Genomic DNA, 15,974 nt, shown 5'->3' on the forward strand with positions numbered 1-15,974 from the left:
CTGAAAGGCTTTAAGGGCTTTTTGTTCAGATGGCCTGAGAACGTCTGCTGAATTGCCTCATGATCTTCTGGCCAGTTCTTACTTGTATTTTTAAGCTGATGGCAAAGCTCCCACTGATTTCATTTAAAGCAGTAGGCTTGCCTGCCACCTTCCTTTCCTTCCATTCTGCTTTTGGCTTCACTTGAGATTTTAGTGCAGTTATAAGAATCTGTTTTCATAACATGAGTTATGTTTTATCTCTTTGTGTTGGTAATTCCCTCTCCTAAATTTCCTATTTGCCATAGCAATGAGTAATATAAGTGCAGATTCCTTCTGGTATTCTGTGACTTTCTGTGACTTCTGTCATGACCTACAAGCTGCTTTGATTTGTCTACCCCCATATTATTGACATGTTCTGTTGCTCACGGGTTAGTGTTAAGATAAGAGCATTACACATGATCTTTAGTAGGAGTGGAAGCTTTTTTTGTCATACGCATGTATAATAGATGTCTTTAATAAGCAAGTATCAAAAGTTTATTATTAGATAGTTACATTGAATTAGAGTGGGAGTTTTGCAATTATGCAAATTACTTGAAAGGCAGTGGGGTCCCTTCCCCAGTGGATAAGTATAGAAGATGATACCAATCCTATTCGGAAAGGCTTGAAGTATAAATTGTAAAAGAACAACTGATAGTAAATGGTGAAGAACTGAGCAACAACGCATCCAAGATATATATGTAGGTTACATTATTTTTCTTTTCTCCAAAAAAGCTTCCAACCTGTTTTTCTTGTTTCTCTGCCTATGTTAGATTGTGGCCCCATGACTCACCTTGCACAAAAAGCCAAGTAAAAATGGAGAGGGAATAACTTTGTAGTCTGTAGTGCCTGCTGGAGGCCATAAAAGAACAGAAGGCAGTATTAAAACTCTCTTATTCCCAGCCCAAGGAGCTGAGGTGGACCCAGACTGACAGGACCTTTTCCTTCTGTGTTCATCTGATTCTTACCAGCAGTATTTTCAGTATAAAATATCCATTGTAGGAAGCACAGATATTTGTTTTTAAATTGACTAATGGTATATATCTATAGTAATGTAACATCCCTGTAATGAATGTGCTTATGACTAAGTTAGATGGTTGGAAATGGTACCTGTTACTTACTAGAAAACTTAATTCATAAAGCTTTTACTTTTCCTCAAAGATAAAAAAAGATGTTTTCTCCTTCTTGCCAAGCCCTAAATCATCATTATTGTCAGTTGGGGCCTGGGGGAAGAATGTTTTGTTGTTGGGGTTACCTTTTATATTTAGCCTGTTTTGACTTACACAGTGTATATTTTGTAAAATAGTAAAGGAAAACCTTTTATCAATTGGTGATAGTTCAGGACTTAATAAAATCTCCCAAGTCAGGGAACGCTTCATATTAAAATTCACCCAATGTCTATTAACTAATGTTGGGGTAAGATCGTCTCTTCTATCTGATGAAGCATCTTGAGCTCTGCAGCAATATTAAACAATTCAGATGATCGCAATAAGGCAGGTGAGAAGAAGGATGAGAGGAAATTTGCAGGGGAAAGCAGCATCTGTTTGGAGTTTCTGAGCTCCACGGGTCTGAAACTACATTTGCATGTAGTTCAGTAACTGCTCCTTTGGGAACACCGCTTGAGATACCAGCTGCTGTTTCTAGTTTCTCCCATCTCAGCACTTCTTCTCAAGTTGAGATATGTTCCCTCAGTGAAGCACACAGACCTTCTCCCTGTAGAACCCTTAAAACTGTGCTCAAATTGAGAAGATAAATTGCCCGTGAGTCAATTAATCTCTGTGCACTTAGACTTCATTTTGGAAGAGGAAATCAAGCCACACACATTTGCATACTCCCCTCACTTTTCTGTAGGAACCTTGTCTCTGTGAGGTACACAGGAAGTATTTTTCTTAAAAAAGTTAGTTTTCCTTGGGTATATAGCACAGCTTGCAGCTTTTTAAATTATGCGTTTTCTACTGGTTGAACTATTAATAATATCAAGTCTAGTTTTTTCTCTGGTTTTGTTAAGAATTTCTTGGTAATCTCTAGAGATGATTGCTGGGAGCTCTTGCATCTTGGATGAAAGAGCAAGGGAAGTTGAATACTTAACAAAGACGCCCTTGGTCCCACATGCCCATCAAGCTACAGAACTGAAAAAGTGTTTTTTAAAAAAGAAAATTATAAAAACTGAAAGAGCTTTAAGAATGTTTCGAAGAGCTGTTTCCCACTGAATTGGTCTGCTTCGGTCTCTTGGCCCTTTCATCACAGCATGCCTGGTTATCCATTCACCATGCAATTTTCCAGTGATACAAGACCTGATTAGCTTTTTCCTTTTTTTTCTCCTCTGAATATAAATAGATGAGGGAAACAGAGACCTCTTACAAGGTCCTTCTCTGCCTTCTTCGCAGAAACACCAGAAAGAAACAGCAACAAAGCTTGTGCGTGGTTTTCCCCTTTCACCTTTAATTAAAAGGTGAAGCTTAATATTGGCTGCTGTTTTGAACGAACTCGTTTGTGCACACATACTTCAAGCTGATAAGGGGGAAAATTGTGAGAATTTATCTTCATTTTGCGGTGGTTGTGAGCCACTATCCTCTCATTAAGGTGTTAACATTAACAGCCATAGGAAACCAGTGTGCAGCTGCGAGAACATGTGGTGAGAGGTGTTAATGGCTTCATGTTATCTCACAGTAATGGTGACATTAATGAGTCTCCCCCGTAACTCAGAGAGTTTACTCACTACCATGTAGCACCACTGAATTAATTACTGAATTTTCATTCTGTAATATACGATGACATTATGCTTAGAGCTCTCTAGAGACGTTTGTTTATCATTTACCTGATAGACACTAACAGCTTTGAAAATTCTCATTAAATTGTTAAATGATGGATATCTTTCTTTTTTTTTTCCAAACAACCATAAAGACAATAATAACACTTGTTACTAAGGATATTATTAAATATATTTATCAGAGAGAATATTTGAATGAAATAAATGAAAGAACAATCTTTTTCTTGTCTGCCTTTTTAATGGAGACAAGATCATTAACAATGATCTTTGTGAATCCTTCACAACCATCAAAAGTATGAGTTCAAAAATACTATTTTGGTTACTGGTTAGTTTGCTCTGGTTTATTTTTAAAAGCAGGAAGAATCAGAGGAAAGAAAAACACTAACTAAAGATCACTGTTGGTATTTCAGAAGAGTGCTTCAGCTTTTTATTGCCTGTTATTTATATCGCAGTCATGCTGAGAGTGCTTGCCATTGTGCTGAACGCTGCACAAATGTATTGTGATATACTTTGTGCTGAAGGTCTTTAAGCTATAAATAAACAACACAAAAAGTAAAAGGAAGAGTAGAACACCATGAATAGATGTGCTTAGATTCACGTCTGAGAAAGGGGGTGGAAGAGAAACTGGAGTCTGGCTCAGAGATCTACGCCCTGGCTTCTCCTGCCCGTCTGGAGTACTCTCTAGCTAGGTTTGCACCATGGGTTTTTGATGACATAACCTTGTAGAAGGTTCGAGCGCTGCCTGGTGTAGCTGTGCCAGCCAAAGCCTCAGTTGTGATAGCTGCATTGTTTAAGCAGCTTACACTGCCCGAAGAGCAAGGTAGGCAGATTGGATTGAGCAAGTGTGATGGCAAACTCGAGGCAGTGATAACATACCCAACTCAGGAACATCTTGGTTAGTGTGGCAAAGCTCTGCACCAAATCACCTTCTTTCCAGACATAGGGTAGGAATGCCCAATTAAAAGACAAAACAAATTGTTATTTTAAAAGCTATTACTAAACCAGTGTTGTATGACTACCTTTAACTCCCAGAAATACCAAAACAATGCAAACTAAGACGTTGATTGTGACATCCCAGGGGTTCATTCAGTTGATATATGACGTGCCGTGTGAATCAGGAAATCTTTTTTCTTTTCTTTTTTCTCCACAGGAATTTGGAAAGTCCTGGGAGGAAGTGCAGTCAGAGGATGACCGGGAATTGCTATGTAACCTAGAAGAGTAAGAGTTACTTAAGTGGCTATTATAAAGATTGTCAAGACCATTATTACTGAAAGTAGTTAGAGGGGAAATGCTGTGCATAGTTAGTACATTCATTGAAGCCAATCAAATCAACTCCAAATTGTTCTCCACAATAAGGGCTGTAAATTTCATATTTCAACCACAAGCCTATTTTTCGTTTGCTTTTTGGGCAAAACAGGTTTTTTGACTTGTGTGCTAAAAAACAGTTGAATGGGTTTTGTTCAAATTTAAAAGTCAAGAGTAAACTTCAAAAATGTCAGCATGAGAAAGGAATGGTATGAAAATATCTGATAATGGGATTTCGAAGGAAACCTTTCAACAGTGCTGATTTAGGACAACATCCACCTCTCCTCTGCATTCTTCTGTGGTCCAGGCCCTCAGATCAGAGCAAAGGTGGCTTCCTTGGCCATAAAGAATTGAAGAAGAAGGAATTAATTTGTGGGTAACAGGGCCCCTGACCTTCCTGATTCTCTCTGTGACTTGAGCTTAATTTTGCTTGATTATACCTGGTTGCAGTTATATTTCTGTCTCTCAGCAGTACTGGAGTTCTAAATAGATGTGTTGGATAAGTATTTTCTGTGTGCATGTCTAAACATAGCATAAATTAGTGTCTCTTTCAGGAATAATAATATTTGATAAGTAAATAGCACTTAGAGTGAACTCTGCCTGATGATTATGTCTTTGGCTGGTGTATTGAAAGATTAGAAAAGTATAAGAATTTTAAAAGACCTTATAAAAATAAACACTGAACGCAGTATTTGATGAGTTGCCAAACTGGATAGAAATTCAAGTTAAGATCCTGTTTGTTAGTGCAGGCAAATTCAAATAGGACTTACTGCCTGTCTGCACAGTAAGTCTTACTGTGCCTGTCTTACTGTGTCTGTCTTACTATCTAATTGTTTAAATACTAAGTTCTTAATTATGTTTGACTTCGTAGTTTTTTCAGACTGTAAACCAGATTCTAATCATGTATCCAGCTATAAATTCACACTCCCTTCCACTCCTTTAAACTAATCAGTTTCTATCGATTTAGATCTAGTGCTGTGAATACAGAATCTAAAGTGCCGTTTTACAAAATGTCTCTTCTATTTTCTATAATTAAATGAATCTTTTTGACTCTTAAACATAAGAGACTGGTCTGACTGGGAGGAGCATCCTGTGTGTGCAGTTTGCCTGTTCTGTGAACAACAAGCAGACACCACAGAAAAATTGTATCTTCACATGCAGGTAAGACTCGTTTTAAATATCAGTTCTTTCATCACTTTGAAATTAAGAAGTAAGATTGTAGCATCTTTGTTAAGATCAAATCAGCTGCTGCATTAGAATGCCCTCTTTAGTGCAGAACTGAAGTACTGCATGCATTTCCAGCATCTGTTCTCTAAAACATGCAGAGGAGTCAAGTTGTACATTGAGAGTATGACTAGCTATTACTTGTCTGTACAAACTGGTACAAACAAAAAAGATGTAACATCTTTAATATTATAGTGCCTTGATGATTTAAGACATTTGATGGTTAGCATCTGTGTTTCAGTTTTAATGAACTATTTAACAGGAGTTTTGCAATTTAAGAGAATATGAAAGTTTCTTATGAAACAAAAGTTCTGAGGGTTTGTTTCGTGTACATGTTTGTGTTTGCATGTCTGTATGCATTTGTCTGTGTCAGTCTTTGAAAAGCTGAAATGTTTTTAACTTGGAATAGTAGAGGCGGTGGAAATAAGATATTTTATTCTTTCCTTCTTTTTTTCCTCCAGAAATCACATGGATTTGACTTTCCTAAAATAAAGTCAGAGCATGGTGAGTAAGAGATATTGTACTTGTCAGCATTTGCCACTAATCTGGAGAAAACCACATCACAAGAATAGTGGAAAACAAGTGTAGCAATTTGATTTTTGTTTGGACATTTAACTTTTCCATTATGGAAACTGTTTCTGTCAGCTTACAAAAGAACACACAAGAACACTTTATGTGTGATATTTTCCATAAAACCATTGGGTTATTTTTCAGAGTAGCTTCTATAAACACTCACTCTATGAGTCCCAGGTCTGGCTGCTGGAGCCCTGTAATAATAATAATTATAATAACAACAACAACTACTGTTGTTGTTGTTGTTGCTGTTGTTGTTAAGATTTGCTTGCAAAGTAGAAGGCTGTGCTCTAAGCTGTGTTTGGCCAATGTTTGCTTGCTCCTGTAGACTGAGAGGAAGCAAGATTTGTACCTTTAAAAAAGGGCTAGTTCCCCTGCAGCTGGGAAGAAGCATTTGTTCAGTTAATTTGTGAAATTACAGCAATCAGGCAGTGCTGGTCTTCAATAAACCCTTATCAATCTTTATGCTTAATCCAAGAAAGCATTTGTAAATTAATTCTTTCGTTCCTCAAGTGCTTGTTCACTACTGTCTCTCTCAGGTCTGAACTTTTATCAGCAAGTAAAGCTAGTGAACTTCATCAGAAGAGAAATCCATCATTGTCGTTGTTACAATTGCCAGGAGAAATTTCAGTCTAAAGGAGAACTGATAAGTCATATGGAAGAGACCAAAGACATTACATTCTTGCCCCCGAGGTCTACGTGGGATCAACCACAGTAAGGGCACACGTTTCTCCAGCATTTATACTGTTACTTGATAATGTCTGTAAAACAGTAAGTTGAAACTTCTGGGTTTTACCAGTGCAACAGTGCCCTGAGCTCCCCAGCTCTAATGGCCCAGATGAAATAATAAATGGTCTCAAAAGTACTCAGAATTATAAATCCTTGTACTGTCTAAAGCTAAAATGAACATGTGATACTGCTCCTCTAGTTGCATCCAGGATGCACTATCCCCGTAAATTGTGTCTGTGCTGTCAGGTCAGTATGCTAGAGAAGTTTATTGTTGCAAAATTGTCTTTTGCCTGTATTTACAGTTGTGCAGTGAACAGTGAAAGCATGTGTGGTGCACTTGAAGCAGTTTTCCTCCTGGTGGAACCAAGGTTGAATCTGTGCATCAAAGTGAATGCTCCACTTGTGGACACAAGATTCTTCCACCCATTAGCTCTCTATACAGATACAGATCATGCCTGGGATGGGCATCTGGCATATATTTCCTTGCTAGTAAAGATATAACCTATAGAATATCTCTGGGTATATAGTTTTAGAAACAAACCAAACCCCTTCTTTTGCATGTCTAATAGAGATATATGCATAATATCTACCTAACTTTAAACATCAAAACAGGTTGGTTGTTTACTCTTAGTTTTCTCCATAGCAAATAGAGAATATAACAGAACACTAACTCAGGTTGTAAGCAGGATGAATAGGTCTGGGAGATGATGCCATGGGTGGTAAAGCACCTATGTTGTAATTCAGACGTCTCAGTTCAGCATTTTTTTGTGGGACAAATCCGAATCTGTGGCTTCAGTTGTGACAGCATATGAGTGAAGAAATAGGGGAAAGGTCTGTTGCCAACTCTTCTGTATTACTCTTCTAAGATATACATCCCAGTTGATTTTTTGGGTGTGCAGTTTATTCTCATTCCAGACAACTGTATTTGTTTGGTTTCTTTCCAAACTTTCTCACTTTTCCTTTTTTAAAATCTAATTTCATAAAATATGCTCTGCCTCTTTCAAACAAAATATTTGATTATCTAGTAATTATACCTTGTTGCTTTCAGGTATTATTTTCCTACCTATGAAAATGATACACTCCTATGCGCACTGTCAGACAGTGAAGATCTGATAACTGAGGATCAAAGTGAAGACATCCCTGTTGTAAGTGAAGATATATCCAACCTAAAAGCTCTCAAACAGAGCAGTGTTTTAAACCAGCTCCTCTATGAAGAGAACAAGAGTCAGGAGAAATTTTGACTTTGAATCACAGTTGCTGACCTTTGAGTGTTTCTTCTGCAAGACAAAAAAGGCCACTTACATTTCTTTCACTGATATTGGAATACAGTTTAAGTCATAAATGTTATTGCTGGGGAAATATTACATGAATGGGAATACTAAATAAAATGTAAGTGTAAAATGTTTTGGTTTATCTTCCTTTAAATTCTAGGTTTATTTTAAAATTAAATGCTGGATTTTCTGCTTGACTCTCCAAAAATTTTAGTATTATTTACAAATAGGATTTTTCATCTATTTTTTATTTTTCTGAATACATAAGAATCAAAGTTCTATTTTAAGGCCACCTTGTGAAAGGCACGAACAATTGAGACAATGTGTCTTGATATATGAGCCAATGAGTGAGTCTTCTATGTGTTATTGCATATATGTGTTAGCATATGGAAAAGAGCCTGCATATAATTCTTGGTCTGTTATGTAAAGCAAATTTTGCTATTCTTAAACTTAGACCTTTTTCAAAATGAAAACAGATCTGTATATCTCTATTATTCATCGTCAGTATCTAAGATATATTGTGCCTGTTCTGAAAACTGGCTCAGAAACACTGGTAAAGACCATGGATATCTGACTGCATGGAAAGATGCCAATCCAAAGCCTAAAAAAGCATAGGAACAATTGCAATCTTGGTTGTATCAAAGATCCAAAGAATTTAAAGTAGATTTCTTGTATGGTCATGAACTGAGGTGCAAAAGAAATTACTTAGGGGAACGCAGACACACAAATCCAAATTAAATCCTCAAAATCTCAACTCAACTGTCGATTAAAGTTACACTATTTCCTTTAATATTGAACTACAAAGTTCCCAAAGTAACAGAAGGTCTTCAGAATGTCCAGAAATCACTTTGGTCTTCATAAGGCAAAGCAACTCACAGCATAGGTCCTGCTACCATACTAGGTATTCCTGCCTCTCTTTCTCCTCTGAAATTTTAGGTAGTTCCAGAGTCCAGGTTTTGCATTGCATAATACATATAACCACTTTCAAAACTGGCAGCTCGTTCTTTTTTCTTCTTTAGGTTGGTGTTGGAGCACTTTTTCAAAGTATGGGAGTCTCAGCTCAGTGCCCTTCCCTGCCTGGGAAGATTCAAAGCCATAGCTTTGCTTTTGCACATCCCTCATTGCCTTAAATAGGTTGCTGTCAACAAGAGTTGTTATTTGTCATTATAGGGTGATTGAGAATTATATACCAGTACCTGGGAGCAGGAGCTAAAGTTCAAATCTTTACCTGTGTTCTGCTAAGCTTCCATATCCAGCCTAATTCATCCTGCAGTTCTTTTAATTTGCATTGAACTTGCTTTCTTCTGGCATTACCCGTCACCCTGTAGCACCTCTCTTTACTTCCCCTTTCTTATTTTCTCTTGGGCCCAGGTGCTCTGGAGATAAGTTAGAACAACAGCATGCTGAAAATGTACTGAGGAAGACAGATCAGCCACTTAACTGCACCATGAAACAGAGGCAGAAGCAATATCTGACTCTGCCAAGAGGAAATGGGATAGAAGTAGTTCAGCGGGTGTTGAGAATACAGACAAAAGGTGTAGTCATATGTCTGCATTGGCTTTGATTAAACAGGCAAAAAATGTAGGAGGAGCAACCTCAGTATTTTTTAACTAGAATATCTGACCATCTTAAATAAGCTATAGTTGGTACTTCTTGCATTTGTAAATTTCTTAATTTCATGCAGTAATCATAATGGCTGTTGCTGTTGATTTTTTTTTCCCCTCTGAAGTAATTGTCTTCCTAAGCAGTTATTTTCTTTCTAAATGAGAAATTGATTCCAGTCTTAGGTTTTCAGTCAGATTCTTAGCTGAGGTGAGACGAAGAGCTGATGGGGTTTACATTAAAGATAAGTGTGTTGAGCAATGGAAAAAATCAGCAAGAGAACTATGGCTAAATCAGCAGCACATGAATGTGTTTTATGGCAAGCCCCTCTCAGAAGGGCCCATTAAGGGAAAGATAAAATTTTATTGATATATCATAAAGTCAAATTGCAAAACATTTCCTAATCATGAGGAATGTTGATGCTGAGTCACTCAGATCCCTACAAAATGAAATCAAGACGTTAATATCAGCAATATGGAATGACTGCTGTTCCTGGTTCCAACAGAAATTTGAAATAGCAATTTATCAGTCTAGAATTAAGAGAATATCTTGAGGGAAATTCTATAAATAACATGGATTGATTGTCTTTTTCAAACAAAGAGGAAAAGGTATTTAGGAAAAATCTATCAGCAGTGTGCAGTTGTTCACTGAAAATACAAGGAACATGAGAAGTCAGTTTAGGGTTCATCTTGTTGCTTCAAATATGAACAGCAAGCAACAAAGTAGGTTTAAAGTATCTGTAAGTTGACAGAGAGAGTTGGGGTACAGTTTATAGAGTAAAAATCAAACATTTTGTTTAGCAGAATGATGCTTTTAATTGACGTTTTATTGGAGCATACTGTATTTGTTTGTATAATGGCCACAATTTTCCCTAGGCATTCTTGTCCTTTATCTAAAGCAAAGCCAGCATCAGTGTCTTTTTTAAAACTGAAGTTATCTTTTTGTCCTAAGTAGGGGACACAGTTATGACTGCATACAGTGTATAGGCTCAGCTATTATATGAGCAAATATGTTCTTCTAACAAAAGAGCATTTTTGGAAGCATTACAACAAAAAAACAGTGTTGCCATAAGTCACGGAATGGACAGAGTTAGTGCGTGGTAAATGCTTTTGAGAGAGTCAGATCAGGAGAATGAGTGGGGCTAATTAGAATAAAAACAGCTAAACTAGTTTAAGTCCAATACACATTTCTTACCATAATATTTCCTCTTAGCATAGATCTTGATTCCTTTTATGCACTCACTTCATTTTATCTGAAGTTGTGCCCTTGTTTAGAAGGATCTGGGTAAAAGGAGGAAAAGGTTTGTGTCCTGATGACCAGTAATTCCTGCTGTCCTTTTTACAAATACCTTCATTATGTCTTTGACACTCCTCCACACACCATTTATTCTGACAATTCTGTGCAGACTTAATCTGACTTAACGAGTTAATGGTCGTTGACTTTCATTTAAGATGCTTGCTGTTTTCTGTTTCTGTATTACATTTGTCTGGCATGCTGTGAGAGAGCTGTCAGCGGTTGCTCTCAGCTGGCTAAATGGCAACCGATGGGCAAAACACCAAAGTAAGTCTCTGGAAAGTCTGTCTGCTCTTGTCATCATTCAGTGCCTTCACTGCTTCTGAATTCTGGTTAGATCTCTACTATTGAGTGGGATGTCTGGTACCATATCTCGCTCTTTCTCCCATTTTACAGAGGAGCTGACCTAAATCTGACACGAGAAACTGAAGTGTGAAATACAGTCACTTTCTTCACTCCAAGGTTACCAGTCTCAATGCTCAAATTCAAGTCCAGAGCAGACACTGGACATAGGTCTTGGCAACATCTACCATCCACTGTCATCGAGCAGTAGCAAATTTCACAGCTTTGCTTATGACTTGGTGCTGTATTAAATGATCTTGCATTATTTGCATTTTACTTAGATGTATACAAAGGCAAAGGAGAATCAGAGGTCCCTGGAGAAAAGCTTTTGCAAGGCAAAATGAAAAGTGCTTTGTTTTCCCCAGGAGCTTTTGTTAAGTCATGATGCTTTCTGGGCTTTAGTTACAATAGTGTGAGTGAAGTGTCTATGATCAAATTGTGCCCTCATCTATCTCTGCCAGGTACATTAAACTTGGTTAGATAACAACTGTCACATGGAACAGGTATTTTGTAACCCTGGAATGAATTACTGCTTCCATGTAATAGTCATTAGAATCAGCTGCTGTAGAAATACTACAGGGAACAGTGGCTGCATGAAGAACCTAGTTCATGCAAAATTCATTCCTTGTCTTCATGGGCACTGAATATGCTGTTGTCCCCAGTGTTTGGGGTTTTTTTTCTTCTTAGAAGTTTTCTGCTACTAATTCACACTTAATTTGACTTCTTCCACCACTGAAATTTTTTATTTACTTCTTGAGTTCGATTTTACAGCTTTTCCCAGACTCTGGCTTATGAAGATACAGATATGGTAGCTATTTTAGAAATTACCATGTAGCCCCTTAGTTGAACTCACATTTGGTATGTTACATCCCTGATAAATTCATTCTCTCCATAGGAAGAGCAGGGTAATTTGGGATTTTTACAACCAAAAATACATCAGTCGTCTTTGCATAGATTTAGATAGAAATAAAAGCATTTTCCTGCCACAAATGTTCCTTGGAACGCAGTTCTTTCCATCTGGTTTACCATCCTGAGACTGAGAAGCTGCCTCCGTGTAGATTACATATGAGCCTAATGTCTAATCTTCCATTATAATCAATAAAAGTAGTCTATGGATCCTAGAGTCATTCAGCTCACCCTAAATTAAACACCTAAAACTTTATTCAGGTCCTTTCCCGTAGACATCTAGTGTCATCTGAGATGCTTGAAAATGCTGTGGTCTCTAGCTGCTGCTCTGAAGGATCTTGATCTTTCAGAGATCTTGTGTCAGTTCTGTCAACAGTGTATGAGCATTTTCGACACCATGGAACATCTCGGATGGCATTGAGGGATATCTAAGTCAAAGCAGCTACATCCAGCACTTTCGGCTGGTAGCTAAATATCTCTTTTAGGCTGCAATAACTATAATGGAAACTTAGGCACCTCGGTCACATCTGGTCCCCTACATCTGGGCTCCTAAATTTTGTTATGCTAATTTAAAGCTGAATTCTACCCTACTATTATGGAATTCGTTTAATCTAAAGGTAGATATCTACATGGATCAAGTTATGTGCCTTCTTATGTGCCTTATTTTCTATTTCTATGCTCTTTGGAAATATCAGAACAATATAGGAATAAATAATGCAGGAATTACTGATTGCCCATTAGAGAGTCTTTGTAAACTGCTGCCACAGCTTTGCAGAGCTGAGCAATGCTTTAACCTTTAGCTGGTTTTAGCTTTAAACTTCCAGTTGTATTGTGGTTGGTTTGTTACTTTCTGATGCATATCTGTCTTCACACCATTTACAGAAATATCGCTGTGAATCTTCACAAATATTTGACCTATTGTAATAAACTGCCTGATATTTTTGTTTGAATCTAGTTGAAATAAAGAGCAAATAAGCAAGGATGGAGCTTAGCATTTGTGAAGAAGGATCATGCACATGTGACAGTGCTGGCCCTCCTGTATTTTTACAGACAGTGACTTACCACACATCCTTAGACAAATATTGTTACTTGCCTGTGCCTTAGTTTCCTAAACAGCAAGATTGTGATTATATGATAATAACTACCAGGGAAAAAAAGGGCACGTGTAAGATAGGATTCCAATGTATGCATTTTTATATATGTTGGATTTTCACATTTAAAATATTTAATGTAAAATGACTAGATCACAGTCAAAATAGTTACTCATTCAAGAAGGATAAACTTAATTTTGTGAGTACCTTCCTATAAGGAAACAAAAGTTAAACATTTTGAAAATGGCATCTTTTAAAAGGAAGGGTTAACTTCTGAATTAGATTTTCAGAATATGTATGATTTGCCATCACTTGAGGATTTTAAGTAGAGAATTTATATTATGTAATAGATTTTCTGCTTTCGGTCACATTACAGATCTTCTAAGTGTTCAGTTGCACACTAAGGAAGACTGATTTTCTGTAAGAAAAAAGTCACTGCATAACGTAGAGTAGCCATGGTCCACACTGGTTAGAGAAGACGTCCATGCTGGTCTCCTCTAGCCTTAAAAGCTATAAAGCCATGAGTTTGCTGAGATGAAAAAAAAAAAGCAAAACATTGTGTATCCTTTAATTCATTTAATTGTTCCTTTGCTTTGTAAGCAGTGTTCATTTAAGATCCTAGCTCTCTAAGAACTTTTCCAGTGCAAGTTTAATAATTTCCTCATAAAGTATATACACGTGAGGTAGATAAGATTTCTCAGGATTCCCTTAAGCTTGTGCTATTGCATGTACCTTGCTGTCATCATAGGAACATTTCTGAGTAAGACAGAACTTTTTTCCTCTATTAGAGCTGATACTTGGATGAGATTCTCTTCTCAAAAGTTACTGCAATGGTACTGCTGTTCATATTCCCATCTTAACCAGAGGCCTGTGTTTTCTAACTTGCACTGAGCCTCTCTGACAAACAGTTTCAGGTAAGCAATCTGTGAAAGGACTGATCACTTAGTAATGCTGATACTGTTTCTGGAGACATAAAGTATGGGAAAAAAAACACCACCCCACCCTCCTGATCCTTAATTTCTTTGTCTTTTTTGCACAGAAATCAAAAGGGATCCATTAAAGAATCTTTAATAAAAGAAGCCCTGATACCCTCGGTATGACACTTCACCCTCTCGGTGTGGTAGAGAGGCAGGTGAAAGCAGCACCTCCAGCTCCCCGCAGGATGCTGAGGTCTGTGCTGCAATGGAACAGCACGGACCATTTCCCCATTGATGCTGGACTGTCCCCAGTGACCTTTAAGGAGATGGAGTTCCTGCTGCTTCCTACTAGACTCTGGTGCCGCTGGGAAAACTGTCTAATTGCCCCTAATGATTGGTTTGAAACCAGTTAGAGGGAATTCCAATCAACATCTGAAATGAATGTCAGCATCCTGTCAAAGAAGGATTTTCTGTTATTTAGTTTTGTTTCCATCTGAAAAAAGAATTCCTTAAGGTGTTTGACAGTGTTTATCCACTAAATTTCTTTGGGGCTTTGTGCTGATTAAAAATAGTACAGTCAAAGACTCTGGCCTCTCTTGTTCCCACTATTTTATTCCTCATCTCTGCTTCTGCCACCATTCCTCGGTCAGGTCTACCTTGCAGTCTCACAGCAGTCCTCAGGGTAAGCTCGGACTCTTGGTTCTTCTCTTGTGGGATGACAAAGTCCAATAACAGCAACTGAAAGCTGACCTGAAATGAAATATAGGGCTTTGGGACTGAAAAACAGGAATCTATAAAAATGATGCCCCAAGTACTATCTTAAAAATAAGACTAAAATGAAAGAGAAAACTGTATAATAAGCTGCGGTGAAATCACAGGAGGGATGGGGGACTCCCGTGGAACATCAAGTGGAAAGTTGCACTGACTTCCAGAGTGACAGCAATTGCTGGAAGGAAAAGAATTAAGATGACAAGACTACTACTAAACATTTTCTATTAGAATAAAAATATTAAGCTCAAAATATCAGGACAGCATTGGCCAAAAATAGAGCTGAGAAAACCAAAGCATCAAACTGTCATCTAAGTGGAGGCCTCAGTTGCAGGTGAAGCCACATAACCAAGTGAGATATTGTTAGATTATCCGGAAGCTAGACTAAGTATTATTGCAAATAGTTCAGGGTTTAATACAGCTTAGGACACGTGCAGGATGTTTCCCGTGCAGACTTAGGGCTTTGCAGAGGCAGAGGAAGGTAGTAAGATCTGTAACATGTTGGTGGGCTCTGGTCACGAAGTAAAAGGCGAGAACACATTTTCTGTATGGATGTGGGATGATGTAAAAATCAGTAGTTGTGGGATCTTGCAAAAGGGCTTTTATAAATCAATAATGATAAATTACATACTAATCTATTGCACATAACAATATTTACGCATAATGTAAACAGATGACTGATCGTGTCTGTTGTACAGGCTGTGAATCCAATGTTCTAGTGACTACAATAGTGAAGAAAATCTGGATTTTTTTGTAATTTCAAGGAACTAATTAGTATTTTGTCCTTTTAATTACAGAGTTTTTATGCCTGCCTGCGAGAAGGCTCTATCTGTCCAAAAGATTTGATCTTTTTCTCCAAGTGTTTACAGTGGTCACTGCTTGCTCTTCTGTTTTCTAACATGTTTGACTCTTTGCCCTCTGAATTTAAACAGCAATTGAAAGAGTCTTAGCTTAGACACATGGTTATAAGGCAGCCATCTGTTTAAAAAGTGGCACAATAAATCTCATTTTCAGTCATTGACTTAAAATAACCATTAGCTTTAGCTCCTTTCATTCTATTAACTTGTTTTATTAATGATTTTTAATTTAATTTATTTTTTGTCTCACATTACATGGAAAATAGGAGGCTTAGAGTCGGTAAGATGAAATAAAAAAAAAAAGGCAGAAA

At 37.4% G+C, this 15,974-nt stretch overlaps 1 protein-coding gene across 2 annotated transcripts in view; it reads left to right on the forward strand.

Annotated features, from left to right (window-relative positions):
• ZNF277 (zinc finger protein 277) overlaps positions 1-14,851 on the forward strand; it is a 62,563-nt gene extending 47,712 nt beyond the window's left edge. The window contains exons 8-13 of one of the 2 annotated variants that reach the window (XR_001414318.1): positions 3,936-4,003; positions 5,155-5,251; positions 5,776-5,818; positions 6,427-6,601; positions 7,665-8,005; positions 14,161-14,851. Coding sequence is in view for 1 of the 2 variants with exons in the window: in XM_014964334.1 (XP_014819820.1) it covers positions 3,936-4,003; positions 5,155-5,251; positions 5,776-5,818; positions 6,427-6,601; positions 7,665-7,857 (576 nt within the window). In the remaining variant the exon portion in view is untranslated. Of the gene's footprint in view, positions 1-3,935; positions 4,004-5,154; positions 5,252-5,775; positions 5,819-6,426; positions 6,602-7,664; positions 13,013-14,160 lie in introns of those variants that run through there. The other variant, XM_014964334.1, reaches the window with a different exon arrangement.
• Positions 14,852-15,974: the final 1,123 nt, after the last annotated feature.

Source organism: Calidris pugnax, unplaced genomic scaffold (assembly GCF_001431845.1).
Source record: "Calidris pugnax isolate Ruff unplaced genomic scaffold, ASM143184v1 scaffold44, whole genome shotgun sequence".
NCBI classification, from domain to species: Eukaryota; Metazoa; Chordata; class Aves; order Charadriiformes; family Scolopacidae; genus Calidris; species Calidris pugnax.